This window comes from Mobula birostris, chromosome 19 (assembly GCF_030028105.1).
Source record: "Mobula birostris isolate sMobBir1 chromosome 19, sMobBir1.hap1, whole genome shotgun sequence".
In the NCBI taxonomy this organism is placed as follows: Eukaryota; Metazoa; Chordata; class Chondrichthyes; order Myliobatiformes; family Myliobatidae; genus Mobula; species Mobula birostris.
In genome coordinates, this window is record NC_092388.1 from 15,632,968 (window position 1) to 15,646,515 (window position 13,548).

At 43.9% G+C, this 13,548-nt stretch overlaps 1 protein-coding gene across 1 annotated transcript in view; it reads right to left on the reverse strand.

The window, feature by feature from the left end:
- The window catches only part of LOC140212316 (A disintegrin and metalloproteinase with thrombospondin motifs 16), a 201,243-nt gene extending 192,807 nt beyond the window's left edge, over positions 1 to 8,436 (reverse strand). The window contains exons 1-2 of the mRNA XM_072283017.1: positions 7,858 to 8,436; positions 7,619 to 7,715 (exon numbers count right to left, since the gene is read on the reverse strand). Of these exons, the coding sequence (XP_072139118.1) occupies positions 7,619 to 7,715; positions 7,858 to 7,974 (214 nt within the window). The 5' untranslated portion in view covers positions 7,975 to 8,436. The remainder of the gene's footprint in view (positions 1 to 7,618; positions 7,716 to 7,857) is intronic.
- Between the last annotated feature and the right edge of the window lie 5,112 nt (positions 8,437 to 13,548).

Below are 13,548 nucleotides of genomic sequence, written 5' to 3' on the forward strand. Positions count from 1 at the left end.
GATGGTAGGACCAGCAATGGGTGATCTATCTGGTCATGGTGGCATGAAGACCGGTCCCTCTGCCCAGCACATTCATCACAGCCGTCATGTCCCTCATGTTATGGCTGTTTGAGTTATTAAAGAAAACTCAGAGTTCACAATTCACTACCTGAATATCCTAAATAAAGTTACCTCTCATCAAATTTGTGTCAATACTTTCTCTCTACTTGTATTTCTTGATTTATTTCTTTTTTTATTGAGATAAAGTGTGGAGTAGGCCCTTCTAGCCCTTTCAGCATGCTGCCCAGCAATCCCCCGGTTTAACCCTAGCCTAATCACAGGACGACTTACAATGACCAATTAACCTATCAACCAGTATGCCTTTGGACTGTGGGAGGAAACCGGAGCACCCGGAGGAAATCCACGCGGCCACGGGGAGAACGTACAAACTCCTTCCAGGCAGCGGCGGGATGTACGTGCAGATGAGGGAACTTTGCTTTAGAGAGAGGAAAAAAAAAATCAAGATACGGAACATGTAGGAATAGAACCACCCACTAAAATATGGTGGAATCCCAGTAAGCTAATCCTATTTTCTAACACCTGGACTATGACTTTTCAGGTACTCATTAAATACTTAAATGTTGTGAAAGCACCTACCTCCACCATTCTCTCTGGTAGTGCATTCCAGCTTTCATTTAGACCCACTGATATTAAAGCCCAGCCACTCTGACAGGGACAGGATTGTCAAGCACAAAGCTATAGATACTGGAAATCCAAAACATACATTTCTACAGATATACCACTGAGAGCATTCCAACTAGCTGCAACACCATTGGTATGGAGGTGGTGGGGGTGGGGGAGCTACTGCACAGGATCAAAGTACGCTGCAGAGAGTTGCAAAATTAGTCAGCTCCATCATGGGCATTAGCCTCCAGAGTACCCAGGACATCTTCAACGAGCGGCGGCGTCCATCATTAAGGACCCCCACCACCCAGGACATGCCCTTTTCTCACTGTTACCATCAGGAAGGAGTTACAGAGACTGAAGGCACACACTCAGCGATTCAGAAACAGCTTCTTCCCCTCTGCCATCCGATTCCTAAATGGACCTTGAACCCATGAACACTACCTCACTACTTTCTTTATTTCCTATATTTTGTACTACTTATTTAATGTTTTATTTATATATATATACACATACACACACATATACGTAATTTACAATACCTTGCCCCAGGTAGCACGTATTGCATTTCACTGCTGCCACAAAGTTAACAAATTTGCCGATATATGCCAGTGATATTAAACTTGATTCTGACACAAATGGGAAAATTGCTAAGCGCAGTTAGCAGGCCAAAAAGCATCTGTGGACAGGTTTACTGTTTCTCCTTTTGTTGGTTTACCAGCACCTTTACATCCTCATCTGATGGTCACATTCAATCCATTTGCAAAGAGGATTCTTCCCCTTCCTGTCCCACTCCTGATCATGCTTCAGCTGAGATCAATTAACTCATGACAGATGAAACAGAAACAAAAGTTCCAAGCTAATCTATGTCGCCTGGCTACATAGCAAAGCGACAAGATTTTATAGTTTAAACATGTGTGATGTCCTGTCGTGGCTTTCCTCTGGGCGCTCCAGTTTCCTCTCACAGTCCAAAGACGTACCTTAGGATTAGTGAGGCATGCTACGTTAGTGCCGGAAACGTGCCAACACTTGCGGACTTACAACTCCTCGGACTGTGCTGGTCGTTAACGCAAAACAACCCTTTTCACTGTGTCCAGAAGAAGGGTCTCAGCCTGAGACGTCAATTGTTTATTCCTTTCCAGAGATGCTGCCTGACCTGCTGAGTTCCTCCAGCATGCTACGTTCTGCCCGCCAGAGAAAGCAGGATCTCCCAGTGGCCACACATTTTAATTCCACATCCCATTCCCATTCTGATATGTCTATCTACGGCCTCCTCTACTGTAAAGATGAAGCCACACTCAGGTTGGAGGAACAACACCTTATATTCCGTCTGGGTAGCCTCCAACCTGATGGCATGAACATTGACTTCTCTAACTTCCGCTAATGCCCCACCTCCCCCTCGTACCCCATCCATTATTTATTTATATACACACATTCTTTCTCTCTCTCTCCTTTTTCTCCCTCTGTCCCTCTGACTATACTCCTTGCCCATCCTCTGGGAATTTTTTGCCCCCCCCCTTTTCCTTTTCCCTGGGCCTCCTGTCCCATGATCCTCTCGTATCCCTTTTGCCTATCCCCTGTCCAGCTCTTGGCTCCATCCCTCCCCCTCCTGTCTTCTCCTATCATTTCGGATCTCCCCCTCCCCCTCCCACTTTCAAATCTCTTACTAGCTCTTCTTTCAGTTAGTCCTGACGAAGGGTCTCGGCCTGAAACGTCGACTGTACCTCCTCCTAGAGATGTTGCCTGGCCTGCTGCGTTCACCAGCAACTTTGATGTGTGTTCCTCCAGCATTTTGTGTGTGTTGCTTTGGACTTGCAGCATCGCAGACTTTCTCATGTTTACATTATGCTGTATGTAAACATGAATGAAAAACCAGTTTCCCCCGGGATCAATAAAGTATGACTATGACTATGTTTCGACGTACATGTGACAAATAAAGTTAACCTCTTTTGAACTTGACTGCAATGCTAGTTTAAATATTGGGACAAATTTTCCATTGGGCCAAAATGGCTGACTACCTTGCCCCAGGTAGCATCCTGACGGGAGCCCTTCCTGCCAGTGAAGCCCGGTCCCCAGGCTCACCTGCCACACATGCTGCCACTGTGATGAACAGTTGGCAGCATCTTTGACATTCACAAACGTTCAGTGAAAGCTGGGATCTGCTAGAAATAAAAATATTGTTACAAATATTTTTTAAAAATGCTTTACAGTTGACTACTAAAGTGCACAGATATATTAAATTTAAAATACTGAAGCTAACTTAAATAAATTGGAAGAAACGGTCTCTGAGCAGACATCATCTCCCTGTCATCATAATGGGAACCACTGTAATTACATAGTCTAAGGAACAGACTTCATAACTTTTGAATAGGAAAACCAACAAAAATTCGTGTTAACCATTACCTCCCTCTGGTACGCCTCTCCCCTTTACTTTCTTCTGTCCTCTCTTCTCCAGCCCTGTATCTTTCACCAATCAACTTCCCAGCTCTTCACCTCCCCCCTCCCAGTTTCACCTGCCACCTTGGGCCTCTTCCTCCCCTCCCACCTCCCCACATTCTAGCTTCGACTCCTCATCTTTTTTTTTCTCCAGTCCTGCTGAAGGGTCGCGGCTTGAAGCATCAAACATACTCTTTTCCATAGACGCTGCCTGACCTGCTGAGCTCCTTCAGCATTTCGTGTGTGTTGCTCAGATTTCCAGCATCTACAGATTCTCTTGTTTGTTTATTTTATTTTATTTTATTTATTTGATTTATAGATATCACGCGGAACAGGCTTTCCGGCTTTTCAAGGCGACTGCCCAGCAACCCACCTATTTCACCCCAGCCTATGTGACAATTAACCTACTAAGCGGTGCATCTTTGGGCTATGGGGGAAAACCAAGCATCTGGTGAAAACCCATGCATTCTTACGGAGGACGTATAAACTCCTTACAGCGGACTTCGGAATTGAACTCTGACCCCTATGTCCCAAGCTGCAATAGAAACATAGAAAACCTACAGCACAATACAGGCCCTTTCACCCGAACATGTCCCTACCTTAGAAATGACTAGGCTTACCCATAGCCCTCTATTTTACTAAGCTCCATGTACCTATCTAAAAGTCTCTTAAAAGACCCTACTGTATCCGCCTCCACCACCGTTGCCGGCAGCCCATTCCACGCACTCACCACCCCCTGAGTAAAAAACTAACCCCTGACATCTCCTCTATACCTACTCCCCAGCACCTTAAACCTGTGTCCTCTTGTGGCAACCATTTCAGCCCTGGGAAAAAGCCTCTGACTATCCACATGATCAATGCCTCTCATCATCTTATACACCTTTATCAGGTCACCTCTCATCCTCCATCGCTCCAAGGAGAAAAGGCCAAGTTCACTCAAACTATTCTCATAAGGCATGCTCCTCAATCCAGGCAATATCCTTGTAAATCTCCTCTGCACCCTCTCTATGGCTTCCACATCCTTCCTGTAGTGAGGTGACCAGAACTGAGCACAGTACTCCAAGTGTGGTCTGACCAGGGTCCTATATAGCTGCAACATTACCTCTTGGCTCCCAAATTCAATTCCACGGTTGATGAAGGCCAATACACCGTATGCCTTCTTAACCACAGAGTCAACCTGTGCAGCTGCTTTGAGTGTCCTATGGACTTGGACCCCAAGATCCTTCTGATCCTCCACACGGCCAAGAGTCTTACCATTAATACTATATTCTGCCATCATACTTGACCTACCAAAATAAACCACTTCACACATATCTGGGTTGAGAGAGTCACATTAACCGCTACACTACCATGGCACCCCCAATTCTTCATGTTTTCCGTGAAGAGTTTACCAAAACAAACAGAGGCAAGTAGTGTAGCTCAAGCAGAAGATGTCTGCAGGTGAATGCCAGTGATGGACGGTGACACTTCCACAGAAACCAGGGATTAGCTAGAGAATCAGCATTGGCCACATCACATCATTATGCTTCTGATAAGTAGTTTTGTGTATCAAGTATCAACTTATCTGATCACATTCCTGGGAAACACCTTGGGATGGTTTATCTAGATCACATATGATTTCTTATAGGATTCACTGGAATTTAACAGTCCTTCGAAGTAGTCTTATGCTGATAAAAGATGCCTAAAATAATGTCTTTACCATGTTTATTTCTTTCTCCAACATATCTCCTGTACCTTTAAAACAAGCTGAATATAGAGATTAATACAGGTATTAAAGGAAATATGGTCTTTAACAAGCAATCAAATATTTGTGTCTGTATAAATTATCCAGCTGTTGCCATACTGATGATAGTAGGTACGATTGTATTTGGAGTTAACAGTAATATATCATAAGAATTGTCAGAAAGGTATATAAATAACACATTTAAAATGGCTTATCTTATTATTAATGGATATTATGGAAGCACACAACACCATATCCTGGAAAGATGAATGGTTGCTTTTTTCCTGGCACAGAGGTGTGGATAACCTCTGGTGACTATTACATGGAAAAATAACTAGTACAAGGTGGACAATTGATTCCGAGACAAGGGGAACTGTCATAATATGTTCAGCAATTTGATTGTGACTGTGCTTTTATTGTGTAATTTAATTCAACAAGCAAGTCAAAACTCAAGTTTCCTAGGATACATAATCTACTTAATGTCTGATTATGGAGGAAAATAATCCCATTCATTATTCTATGTAATGATGCTGAACATAAACACCAAGAAGGATTACTTCATGAATTAAGCATGCATTTATTGATGTACATGGCACTTGAACACCTGAACTTGTATAACCTCACAAATCTACTTCTTAATTTCCACAGAATTAATACTGCATTTCAAACATATGAGTTGAGCATTCCAACCTCAACATTACAATGACTACTAGTTAATCCATGCCACTACACTACAGTGTTTCAATTTTAAGTTCTGCATCACATATTTATTTTATTTTTTTATTATATAGTTAATACGAGGGGGTATAATTTGAAGGTGATTGGAGAAAACTGTAAGGGGGGATGGCAGAGGTTTTCTTTACACAGAGAGTGGTGAGTGTGTGGGACAAACTAATGAGGTGGCGGTAGAGGCAGATACATTAGGGACATTAAAGAAACTCTTAGATAAGCACATGGATGATAGATAATGGAGGGCTATGAAGGAGGGAAGGGTTAAATTGATCTTAGAGTAGATTTCGAATGTTGAAAGGCCTAGGTAGAGTGGATGTGGAGAGGATGTTTCCTATGTTGGGATTGTGTAGGACCAGAGGATTCTGCATCAGAATGGAAGGATGTCCCTTTAAAACAGGGATGAGGAGGAATTCCTTCAACCAGAGGGTGGGAAACGTATGGAATTTATTACCACAGGTGGCTGTGGTGGCCAAGTCATTGGGCTTGGTAGGTTCCTCATTAGTAAGGACATTAAGGGTTACGGGGATAAGGCAGGAGAATGGGGTTGAGTAGATACTAAATCCGCCATGAAGGAATGACGTGGCTGACTTGATGGGCTGAATGGCCTAATTCTGCTCTATGTCCTATGGTCTTAAGAGGAGGCACGGCATGGTGCCTGTACTGTGCAGTAACTTCTATGTTCTATAACTTCTAAAACCTAATATCAATAAACTATTTTGAAAGCACGAGTTTCTATTTAAATCAAACTCATAAAAATGATGTCCATGTGATGTGGAAATAGAATTTTACAAAGAGTGTCGTCTTAAGGCATCTCACCATGTAAATAAAAAAAATTCTTATTATCCCTAGTAAATAAGTGAAGAAAATGTTTGTTTCCATGGCAATAATAGCACTTAATAATATCCTCTACATATGAGGCCATCTGTTTGAACACCTAATGATTGACAGATTGAAGAGGAATGAAGCCAGCAAATTGTTAAAGGTTGGAACCCATGGTCGATAACCTTAGATTACTGATGCTGGCCGTTGTAATTCACTTTCTTAAATGACGAGAACAAGCTTTTGTTTAAGATTTGCAAAGATTTTGTGCTTTTCGGTCATAAAGTACAGCACAGAAAGAGGCCATTCGGCCCGTCTAGTCCGCGCCGAACCATTTAAACTGCCTACTCCCATCGACCTGCACCGTGACCCCTCCGTACCCCTGCCATCCACGTACCTACACTTCTCTTAAACGTTGCAATCGAGCTCGCATTCACCACTTGCGGACGCTCCCTCTTCTACCCCCTACCTGTCTTGCACCTTATTGTCTGCCTGCAAAGCATTTCCCGCAGAACCGGAACACTTTGTCCCGCATTCTGTTATTGTTTTCCCTTGCGCTATCTCCATTTCAATGCACCGTTGGAATGAAACGATCTGCCTGGACGGTATCAAAACCAAGTTTTTAATCTGTGACAATAATAAACCAATTTACATAAAAGCAAGTAGTTAAGACTTTTAGAATTGAAATATATTTTACATGTTGCGTTTTAATGCTCTATAATCTCATCATTGATGCAGACCGTTTTATTTCCAACACGTGAGATTACTTTCCCTCCTCACACTCGTTGAGTTCCCCAGCTTTACCTTCTTGCAAGCGGACTTCCAACATCTGCTGGATTTTACTCTATCATGCAAACAAGATTGATATGAAATAACTCAATTTAATTGTAAATGTTTTTCCATAAAAAGTTAAATCAACAGGATAAAATTTAAGATCAGCGCAGATCTTGCCTCGATAGGTACAAACGACAAAAATGAGCAACATTTAGTTCTGGAGGTGAAATGTCTTGCGTTCCAACCTGACGTTCCCCATTTGTGTTACCCAGCGTTGAAACGCCGCAGTAACCTGCCCTCCCTAGGTCGGAGCACCCTCTAGCGTTGTGGTGAAACCCGTCGCACATCTCACACTCTGGGCTCACAAATTACAATCAGAGCCTTTTTTTTTCGCCACGTAAACATGAATGCAGCGTGTCCTGACTCGGCGGCGGCAGCATCCCCTATCACTCAAAAGTCCTTGATACTTACCGCTATTGTAACCCAACACCAGCGACTCATACGGTGACACCTGGTGGAGTGTCCTCTCGCTTCCTGCGACGCGAATCGCCTCGACAGCAAAGGCACTCTGAAAGACAATAGTGATACAATAAAGCTGGGCCAAAATAATGCATTTATCTGAAAGGTTCCACTTGCTATTGCAATGTGCAAATTTAAATTTACTGAACGGGGCAGACACGCGACGGCAGAAATGCACGGGTCCAACGTGCCTTGAGAAGTCCGGTCAGCAGCAGAAGCTGGAAAAGTGCGCACACTCTTCCGTAGAACGACCTTCTCTCTCTGTCAATGACCGGCGATGGGTCCATTGCAGCATCCAGAACCTGCATTTTTTGTATGTTCTATCTCAGAGGGAAAACAGTGTTCTTTTGAATATTGCCTCTAATGATGATTTTAATTTGGGGAGGAAAAAATACCCGAGTTCATTAAATAGAAGATTTGTTTGCAAATTCCCCGAGTTGTCTGATAGGGCTGCAGCGCAGGAGGAAGCCGGCTGAAGCTGACAGGTACATCGGGAAGGAGAGGCGCCTTGGCCGGTCACCCACAGCCCGGCTGCAAGCGCCACCTCCAGCCGCTTTCCGCGCGCACTGAGCCGGGGTGCTGAAGCCGGCTCTGCTCGCTGTGTCCCGCGACTTGCAGCACCGGAGTGGAGCCCACGCTCGGAGCCTTGTGAGCTGCAAGTAGCTCTCGGGTCTGCGCCTCTTAGTATGCAAGTGTTGCTGAAAATCTTGCTGCAGCTATCCCCGTTCCTCTGCAATGTGTTGCCCGTGCCGTTCTGCAGGAGTGAACTAAATGAGCAGCAAGCACCAGTGTCGGTGTCCTAACTTCTTCGCTCTCGCTCGCTCCCTTTCGCACACATGTGGCTTTGTGAGTCGAGCTCTCCTCCGAGCGTCGCGCTGTCAATCATTCCGTCCTTGGGGGCGAGGTCGCTGCGCTTCCGTGTGCGCCTGGGTCTTTGCTGGTGTGGATGTGTATCTTGCTATCAGCCTGTGTGCGAACCGGCAGTCGTCCGTGCCCGCATGCCTAGCCTTGGCCACATCTCCTCTGTGTGCCTTCACACATCACAGGAGAAGCCCTCCTCACCATCTACAGGGAGCGCTGCCACGAGAAAGCAGCATCCATCATCAAGGACCCCCACCATCCAGACCACGTTTCCCCTCTCGCTGCAGCCACCGGGAAGAGGTACAGGAGCCTCGGGTTCCACACCATCAGGTTCAGGAACACTTATTACCCTTCAACCATCAGGCTCTGAACCAGCGTGGATAGCTTCACTCACGTCAACACTGAACTGATTCCATGGCTTCACTTTCAAGGACTCTACAACTCATGTTTTCAGTATTAATTTATTCATGTTCTCATTTATTATTATTTTTGTATTTGCACGTTGCTTGTTTGTTAGTTTTTGCATACAGTTTTTCATTGACCCTATTGTATTTATTTGTTCTACTGTGAATGCAGGATGGCAGGGTGGAGATATGTCTCTATTGAAGGCGCTCCTTCCCACTGCTGGTCTGCAGGTCACCCTTGGACAAAGTGCAGCACCTGCTTAACCCCCCCCCCCCCGCCACTCCCCCAATCAGGATCATGTGAATCCATGGGAGCAGGTGGAGGATGGGCCATACGAGCAGGACACGAATCCTGGTTATGCGACCACACCAGGCGGACAATTTCTGAAGAGTATTGATAATGGCTGGGGTCACCTGTCTTGTCAAGACACTGTCCAGAAGATGGCAATGGCAAACCACTTCTGTAGAAAAATTTGCCAAGAACAATCATGGTCAAAACATCAAGATTGCCCACCTCATACAACACAGCACATAATGATGACAATGATGATGCCTGCAAGAAAAAAAATTCAAGCTAGTGTATTGTGACATATGGGTACTTTGATAATACATTTGCATTGAACTTTACATTTGTGGGTCTCGTCTATTTCTTGTATGCCTTGTCTATGCCTGTGTGTGTGACAGCTTGTCTATCTGTCTCTCTGTGCACATGCAGTGGATGAAAAACATTTCTGATCCCACTCACAATCACACACCTTTGGGTCAGCAGTTACAAACCAACCTGTGCTGGTTGACAGAATTAAAACTATAGTCAAAAGATTAAATATACCACACTACAGTATAGTACTACTGGAAAGATGCTGGCTTGGATAGATGATTGGTTGGCTGGCAGTTGGAATAAAGTGGGCCTTTTCTCATTGAATGTCAGTGGTGTTTCATAAGGGTCAGTCGACTACTGTGTATGTTGTATGCTAATGACCTGGATGACGGAATTGCTGGCTTAGTAGCCAAGATCGTGAATGATACACAGATATCAGGTAGTGTTGAGCAAGTGGGGAGTCTACAGAAGGACAGATTAGGAGAAAGGGCAAGGAAGTGGCAGATGGAATATAGGTGTAGGGATGTATATGGTCATGTACTTTCGTAGAAGCAATAACGGCCTAGACTATTTTCTAAAATGGGAGCAAATGCAAAAATTAGAAGTGCAAAAGGACTTGGGGGCCCTAGTGCAGGATTCCCTAAAGGCTAACTTGTGGGTGAGTCAATAATAAGGAAGAGAAATGCAAAGTTAGCATTCATTCCAAGAGGACTAGAATATAAAAGCAAGGATGTAATGCTGAGGCTTTATAAGGCATTGGTCAGACCACACTTAGAATACTGCGAGCAAATTTGGGCCAAGGATGTGTCGGCATTGGAGAGGGTCCTGAGATTTACAAGAATGATCCCAAGAATGAAAGAGTTAATGTATGAGGAGCGTTTGATGGCTCTGTGCTTGTACTTGCTGGAGTTTCAAAGAATGACGGGGGGGGGGGGGTGCGCGCGTGCAATCTTATTGAAACTTATTGAATACTGAAAGGCCTAGATAGAGTGGACATGGAGAGGATATTTCCGTTAGTGGGAGAGTCTCGGATCAGAGGAAACAGCTTCAGAACAGAAGGACCTCCCTTTAGAACAGAGATGAGATTCACCACCAGTGGCTGGTGAATCTGTGGGATTCATCACCACAGACAGCTGTGGGGGCCAAGTCATTGGGTATATTTAAAGCAGAGGATGATTGTAAGTGATTGAATGATTATAGGGAGAAGGCAGAGGAATGGGGTTGAGAGGAATAATAAATGAGCCATGATTAAACAGCTGAGCAGAGTACCTAAACGGCTTAATTTTGCTCCTATGTTTTTTGGTCTGTACTCATGTGGTTGTCATTGTTTTTAATTTAACAATATTAGACATGAAACAATTTCTGTAGCTATTGGCTTCCACAAGAACCAATTCACTGACAAGGTCCGTTATATGCTAATTCACATTAGTATTCATACACTTACCCACCCAGTCCTTTTCTCAAATAAAATCACCCCGTTACCTGTATCGTTTCATGCTGTCCATAAGTGAACCTGACACTTAGTTTAGTTCCTTCATCTGCACATTTGTTTGTTATGCATTGTGACCATTATTGTTCTTGACAAATTTTTTCTACAGAAGTGGTTTAAATAATTCTTCAGGGCAGTGTCTTTACGAATGGAGGGAAGGTGCGTTTTACACCTCCTTTGGTAGAGATGTATCTCCACCCCATCATCTGCACATTTTTACTTAATTGTGTACTTCTGCTATCTTTTTATTCTCCTTTGCAATCACTCTCTCTCTTTCTCAGTTCTGCAAGTTTGTTTGCCCTCTTATTCATTTGCTCACCCCTCACCTGTTTTACTTTGTATGCACTCATTCTGTCCAGCACACAATGTTGAATTAGTCTGTAAAATTGTTACTTTCCTTGTTGTTTAACTTTCTTATGCTTGGTTGTATTTTTATACAATTACTACATATGTATATATATATTTATATAATAGTTCAGTGGGTTTTCTAATGGTTGCAGTTCCTCTGTATTTTTCTGGAAACCTCCCAGTTTCAGTGTTGGGTGTTGCATTATTGGAATAGGAGCTATGTTATTGGTTAATGGTTGTCTATGGAAATGCACTGGAATTAGCAACCTGGTATAAGAAGATCTGACCACGTTGGATCAGTCTCTTTGCTCTTTTGCTTCTTTAACTATGTCGTGCCCCCCCCCCCCCCCCCGCCACTAGGCTGTTTTGTTTCCATTCTTTCTCTTTCTGTCTTCCACACACACAAACCCTCATGCTTCATCTTCCTGCTCGGCATGAAACGTCGGCTGTACTCTTTCCATAGATGCTGCCTGGCCTGCTGAGTTCCTCCAGCATTCTGTGTGTGTTGCTTGGATTTCCAGCATCTGCAAAATTTTTCTTGTTCATGCCCTAGATGGTACGGGTCCCTGATGATGAATGGTCTTTCCTGCTACAGTGCCTCATGTAGATGTGCTCAGTGGCTGGAAGGGCTTTACCTGTGATGAACTGGGTTGTATCCACTTACTTTTGGTAGGGTATTCTGTTCAAGATATTGGTGTTTCCATACCAGGTCATGGTGCAACCGTGATTACCCTCTTTTCCAGGGAATTCTGAGGCAGGTGCTTACGTTCCCTTGTAGTTGCCATTTCAGGAGCCTCAGTTGGATGCCTGCCCTGAAGTTAGGACAGAAAGGGAAAACAAAACAAAATCCTCTTCAGCCTTTGAGGTTGATTAACAGGTTTCACACATGATTACTTTCCAGCTGAGAGTCCTGTGTTGTCTAACTGTCCTTGTTTCTTTGAAATATAAGAGATAAGACATAGGAACAGAAATAGGCCATTTGGTCCATCAAGTCTGCTCTAGATCTCATCACTGCTGATCCATTTTACCTCTTGGCCCCAGTCTTCTGCCTTCTAACCTTATGCCTTCATGCCCTGACTAATCAATAGTCTATTAACCTCTGCCTGAATAATACCCAATGACTAGGCTTCCACAGCTGCCTACGGCAACAAATTCCATAGATTCACCACTCTGTGGCTAAAGGAATTCCTTCTCATTTACTCTCCTCTATTCTGAGGCTGTGAACTCTGCTCTTAGACTCTCCTATCATAGGAAACATCCTCTCCACATCCACTTTATCGAGGCCTTTCAACATTCCATAGGTTTCAATGAGGTCACCCTTCATTCTTCTGAATTCCAATGAGCAGAGGCCCAAGACCATCAAATGTTCTTCATAAAACAAGCTTTTCAATCCCGGAATCATTTTCGTGAACTCCCTTTGAACCCTCTCCAATGTCAGCACGCCCTTTTCTAAGATAAGGGGCCCAGAATTGCTCACAATATTTCTTGAGGCCTCATCAGTGCTTTATAAAGTCTCAACATTGCATTGATTACATCAACACTGCAATTCATTATATCTACGAATTGTCCTTTTATTGATGTCTTCATATCCAATTCAAACTCTGTAGAATTAATGGACAGCATGGTCTTAATCTTATGAATGCTCGAACAGGTGAATGATAGAAATATTTAAAAAATTACTACTAGGTCTCACCAACGCACATGTTGCACCCAATGATTGAACAATATTCAATCCCATCTGCCATTAGTCACAAGCAGGGTTGAGTTACATCTCTACCAAAGGAGGTGTAAGACACTCCTTCCCTCCGCTGGCCCGCAGGTCACTCTTGGGCAAGGTGTAGCACCTGCTTAGCCCTTCTGATCAGGATCATGTGAAACCATGGGAGCAGGTGGTGGATGGTTGTATGAGCAGCTGGTGCATATCACAAGTTCTGGTCATGTGACCACTGACACCAGGCAGACAATCTCTGAAGAGTATTGATAATGGCTGGGGTCACCCATCTGTAGAGACGCTGCCCAGTGGGCGGCAATGGCAAACCACTTCTATAGGAAAATTTGCCAAGAACAATCATGATCATGAGATCATGATCGTCGACATCATGCAACATGACACATAATGATGATGATGATTAGTCAGTAAGTGATGCTTTCTTGCCTCTGTGCAAAAGGCATAGACAACGTT